Source organism: Cebus imitator, unplaced genomic scaffold (genome assembly GCF_001604975.1).
Source record: "Cebus imitator isolate Cc_AM_T3 unplaced genomic scaffold, Cebus_imitator-1.0 Scaffold23, whole genome shotgun sequence".
Lineage (NCBI taxonomy): Eukaryota > Metazoa > Chordata > Mammalia > Primates > Cebidae > Cebus > Cebus imitator.
In genome coordinates, this window is record NW_016107338.1 from 1,299,824 (window position 1) to 1,305,823 (window position 6,000).

A 6,000-nucleotide genomic window follows, 5' to 3' on the forward strand; every position below is an offset into this window, starting at 1 on the left:
TGAAAAAGTATAACATCTTATAAACTTAAATATCCCTTTCTGTGGATCAACCATTCTGTAACTATATCCTCTTCAGTAATTTGCCGTAATACACCGTAATAAACATGCAAGAATATCTTTCTAGCATTGTTGGATTTTAAAATGATAAATGACTTAAATGTCCATCAGTAGTAAAATGGATAATCTGGGTTAAACTCAAACATTGGATACTATAGAGCATGAAAATAACCAAAGTATAGCTATATACAATAGCATTTGTGAATTTTCACAAATATAATGTTTAATGAAAGAAGCAAGAAAGAAAATTATACGTATGTCTTATTTCTACTTATATAATGTTGAGAGAGAAAATATTAAGTCTGAGTATTTAGAAATCTTTTTGAATCGCATATCTGATAAAAGACTGGTGTTCAAAATATACAATGAACTCTTAAATTTAAACAAGAAAACAAGGTCTGGCATGGTGGCTCATGCTTGTAATGCCAGCACTTTGGGAAGCCAAAGCAGGAGGATCACTTGATTCCAGGAGTTTGAAACCAGCCTGGGCAACTTAGTGAGACACCATTTAAAAAAAAACATTTAAAAATTAAGCAGACATGTGCCTGTGGTCCTAGCTACTCAGGAGGCTGAAGTGGGAGGATTGCTTGATCCCAGGAACCTGAGGGTGTAGTGAGCGATGATCATACTACTGCAGTCCAGCTGGAGTGACAGAGTGAGACCCTGTCTCAAAAAAAAAAAAAAAAAAAAAGATACTCATCCTGTGTCATCAAGGAAATCCACAACACTAACAGCACCAAATGCTGGAGAGAATGTGAAGCATCAGGGATTCTCATTTGTTGCTAGTGGGAATGGAAAATGGTACAGATAGCTTTGAAGACAGTTTGACAGTTTTTTATAAAACTAAACATAGTTCTACTTTATAATCCAGTAGGTGTATGTCTAGGAATTTTTCCAAATGAGTTGAAAACTTATTTCCACACTAAAACTTTCACACAGATGTGTATAGCAGCTTGTTTATAATTGCCAAAACGTGGAAACAACCATGTTTGTCAGTGAGTGAATGGAGAAACAAACTGTGGTACATCCATATATTGGAATATTATTCAGTGATATAAAGAAATGAGCTCTCAATCCGTGAAAGGACATGGAGCAACCTTAAATGCATATTGCTAAATGAAAGAAGCCAATCTGAAAAGGCTACATACCATATAATCCCAACTGTATGACAATCTGGAAAAGGCAAAACTATGGAGACAATAAAACTATCGCTGGTTGCCTGGGGTTTAGGAGAGTGAAGGATGGGATGAATAAGTAGAGCACGGGGGATTTGGGGGACAGCAAGACAGTTCTCTATGATAATATAATGGTGGAACATATCAATTTATGTATGTTAAAACCATAAAATATATATCGTAAAGTAAACCCTAATGTAAACTATGAGTGTTGCTTAATAATATTATGTTAATATTGGCTCATCCATTATAACAATTATGCCATAGTAATACAAGATATTATAGCAGGGGAAACTGTGTGTGGGTGTATGTATGAAGGGATATATGGGAACTATCTGTATTTTCTATGAAGTTTTCTTTTTTTTTTTTCTAAGAGGAGAGGAATTTTCTACTAAGTTTTCTTGTATACCTAAAACTTCCCTTAAAAAATAAAAAAAACTATTAAAAATACAAACAAAAACTAAGGAAACACATGGAAATGATTATCATAAAAGTAAGAATATTGTTTTCCTGAGTAGGGAGGAATGGATTGGTGATTAGAGCATCTGGGAGTTTCTGGCATGCTGGTACTTGTAAACTTGTACATAAAGATTATATTTATTTTTCTTTATGTATACTATATTCATAATTTCAAGAAATTTAGGAAGGAGGAAAATGATGGAAGCAAGCCAAAGGAAAATATGAATCCAAGATAAAAATTGGCTTCTTAGACTTCTATGTTGGTGTCTTAGTCCTATGATGATAAGAATTGAGATATTCAATTAAAAGATTAAATGGATAAGACTGTATATTATGCTGATCAAGAAGCTAATGTCAAATGCATACCCCAAAATACAGAGAACAAAGACACAGAGAACAAAGACACAGAGATAGAAAATAGGAAAGGAAAGTTAAAAAACAAGGATAGTTGGTATAGACTTTTGATTGTATCTATTAGAGATTTAGAAAGGAAATATAGTGACAAAAGAGGGGACTGTAGTAATAAAATAAAAAAAGGGGAAATTCCAGGGAAGTGAAAAAAGAGATTATTAAAGTTGAAAGGATACATTGAGTGTCAGGCAGGGTAACTGACAGGAGACAATTTTTTATATCTGAAATTTTGTATTTTAGTTTGAAGGCATTTTTAAACATGAGGATTCAAAGTTTACTCTTTACTGATCCTATATTTATATTTATTTTTATTTATATTGTTGAGACATAGTCTCACTTTGTCACCTGGGATGGAGTGCAGTGTTGCAGTCTCTGCTCACTGCAACCTCTGCCTCCCAGGTTCAAGCAATTCATGTGCCTCAGCCTCATGAGTGGCTGGGACCACGGTCATGCACCACCATGCCCAGCTAATTTTTGTATTTTTAGTGGGGACAAGATTTCGCCATTATGGCCAGGCTGGCCTGGAGTTCCTGACCTCAGGTGATGTGCTGGCCTTGGTCTCCCACAGTGCTGGGATCACAGGTGTGAGCTACCACGCCCAGCCTCTTTACCCATCCTATCTTTAAAAATGTCTTATTCTTCAAAAATTAAAAACAAAATCCAAAATGTAAGATGAGATAGGATTAAATAAAATGTATGCCAAAAATTAGTATAATTCATAGGTAAATCTAAATAACTGATTATTATTTGTAATAAATGCTATTAATTCCTACAGAAGGAGACACATCATGTTTAATTGTTATTTTAGGCCAAGTGTCGTGGCTCATGCTTCTAATTTTGGTCTTTGGGAGACCAAGGCAGGTGGATTGCTTAAGCCCAATAGTTTGAGATCAGCTTGGGCAACATAATGAAACTCCATCTCTACCAAAAAAAAAAAAAAAAAAATTAGCCAGGTGTGGTGGCATGCACCTATAGTCCCAGCTACTTGGGTCGGGGGGGCTGAGGTGGGAGGATTGCCTCAACCCAGGGGGTTGAGGCTGCGGTGAGCTGTGATCCTGCCACTGCACTCTAGCCTGGGTGACAGAGTGAAACCCTGTTCAAAAAAAGGTGTTTTTTTGTTTTTTTGTTTTTTAAATGAAGACTCCAAATTTTTCTTCCAGTAAATAATGGGCAAAAGGGATATAATTTATTAACCATAAAAAGATAATTAAAAAGAGCTGACTCAATAAAAACACTAAAGGAAATTTTAAAAAGCATACTGAAAAGTGGCATGAGTAGGTTCATAAATGTCAGTAATCCCAGGTTTATCAATCCATTTGTGTTGCTATAAAGGAATACTTTAGATGAGTGTAATTTATAAAGAAAAGGGGTTTATTTTGCTCAACGTTCTTCAAGCTGTACATGAAGTATAGTGCCAGCATCTGCTTCTGGTGAGAGCCTCAAGAAGCTTACAGTCATGGCAGAAGGCAAAGGGGAGTTAGTGTGTCATATTGTGAGAGAGGGACTGAGGGCAAGGGGTGGGTTTGCCAAGCTTTTTAAACAACTAGCTCCAACATGAACTCATTACCTCAGGGGAGGGCACTGGGCTATTCATGAGAGATCCACCTTCAAAACCCAAAGACCTCCTACTAGGTGCCACCTTTAACATGGGGTATCACATTTTAATGTAAGATTTGGAGGGGACAAATATCCAAACCATATCACGAGGAAATGCCAAAGCATTAAAAAATTTTATACTATGTTTAGTAGGAGATATTCATAAATTAAGATCAGCTGAAAAAGGTTGAAAGTAAAGATGGGGAAGCAGAAGTAGTGGTATTCTACGAGGAAAATAGAATTGAAGTTGAAGATCTTCAAATGGGATAGGAGAGGGGTATTTCATACTGATGTTAGTTTAAACTTAGTGAAAAGATAATAGCCCTTTTATAAGGAAGCATTAATATATTTAAAACAAAAACTGCTAGTAATATGAAAAGAAATGGAAATGCTGCATAATTATGGGAGAATTCTCCCATAATTATGGGAGAGATCAGTGGGAGAGCAAGTGACAAAAATTATAAATAATTTGAATATCAAAAGCAATGAACTTTTGCAATAATGACATACACATCTTTGTATCTTGCTCACATAAATTATATTCCATGTCAGTTAACTTTTCTAATTTGTTGATATGAGGTTACACATGAACTTTATTTATAATTTCTATTTTCCTCTGTGCTTATTTTCTCTTTTGTATTATATTGTTTAGTGTTATTTTCTCTTTAATCGGTTTTGTTTAAGTTTTATTTATTTTATTGATTTTATTTTTAACTTGGTCTTTGGTTCAATTAATCAAATCTTCCATATCCTTTTTTATTTCATTAATTTCTGTTTTTAATTTAATTAGTTTTATTCTCTCATTTACTTATGGTTCATTTGGCTTTCCCACTTAGTTTCATGAGATCAGTGCATACTTTATTTATTTTCAATCTTTTGTGTTTTGTAATGTTTACATAAAGGGATATAAATTTATTTTGAAAATGGGTTTAGCCACATACCATAGTTTTTGATATGAAGTAGTTTATGCTTGTTCATTTTAATATGGGTCAATTTTGTTTTCTTTTTTAACCAAAGAGTTATTTACAAGTGCGTTTTCAATACGCAAGTTTTAAAAATGTAAATCACGGTTATTGAACTTGCTGTATTCAGCTGTTCCCTGACTGAATCTGGTGTTACCTTATACTGGGAAAGTGTTCAATTATATCTAAGGAAAGAATTGTAAGGTAAGGAATTTGCCGGTAAAGCATTAAACAATTAAATAAATAAAAATTTAATTGCATTTTTACTAACATGTTTTTTCTCCTTTGTCTTTTGTTTACTTCAGTCTTACTGCTCTGATCCAAACCTTGTGTTAGATTTGAAGAACCTCATTGTGCTTTTTGCTGACACACTTCAGGTATATGACTTCTGTTTACATATGCTTATGCTTATCTGGATTAATGTTTTATTGGCTCTAATTCTCTTTCTTGACTGGGTTTGGTGGCTTTTGCCTGTAATCCCAGCTCTTTGGAAGCCTGAGGTAGGGTAATTGCTTGAGTCCAGGAGTTCAAGACTAGCCTCAGAAACATAGTGAGACCCCATCTCTACAAAAAGTAAAAAATCAGCAGGGAGTGGTAGCACATTCCTGTAGTCCCAGCCACTTGAGCAGAGGGGGTGGGGAAGCAAGAGAATTGCTTGAGCATAGGAGTTCAAGCCTGTGGTGAGCTATGATCTTGTCACTGCACTCTTACATGGGTGATAGGGATCCTGTCACAAAGAAAAAAAAAATCTGGCTAGGCACAGTTACTCACACCTGTAATCTCAGCACTTTGGGAGGCCGAGGTGGGCGGATCACTTGAGGTCAGGAGTTTGAGACTAGCAGGGAACATGGTGAAACCCTGTTTTTATTCAAAATGCAAAGATTTTGTGGGTGTGGTGGTGGGCACCTGTAATGCCAGCTACTTGGGAGGCTGAGGCAGGAGAATTGCTTGAACCTGGGAGGTAGAAGTTGCAGTGAGCTGAGATAGTGCCACGGCACTCTAGCCTGGGTGACAGAGTGAAACTGCGTTTTAAAAAAACAAAACAGAAAAAAAAAATCCACATAAGCTTGGATAAGTTACCTTGTAGTTTTAGGTTGGGCTTATTATTTTCCTAGGAACTAGGTCTTTTTATCTCTTTATAGCATTTCCTAGGCTTTACCCTGAGCCATTACGTTTCATATGTAGTTACTGCCTCTTTTTTTCTCTCACATTAAATCAATTAATTAAATTACTGACTACATTAGTTTTTTCAAAATGTTCTTAATTCATATATGGCACCTGAGTTAGTCTGCAGTGTTTTGTTTTTTGTGTGGTTTTTTTTTTTTTTTTTTTTTTTTTTT

General features: G+C 35.2%; 1 protein-coding gene across 6 annotated transcripts in view; it reads left to right on the plus strand.

Annotated features, from left to right (window-relative positions):
• The window catches only part of EXOC6B (exocyst complex component 6B), a 663,192-nt gene that overhangs the window by 323,675 nt on the left and 333,517 nt on the right, over positions 1-6,000 (plus strand). For all 6 annotated transcript variants that reach the window (XM_017521918.1, XM_017521917.2, XM_037736122.1 and 3 more), the window contains one exon: positions 4,966-5,037. In XM_017521918.1, coding sequence (XP_017377407.1) covers positions 4,966-5,037 — 72 coding nt within the window. The remainder of the gene's footprint in view (positions 1-4,965; positions 5,038-6,000) is intronic.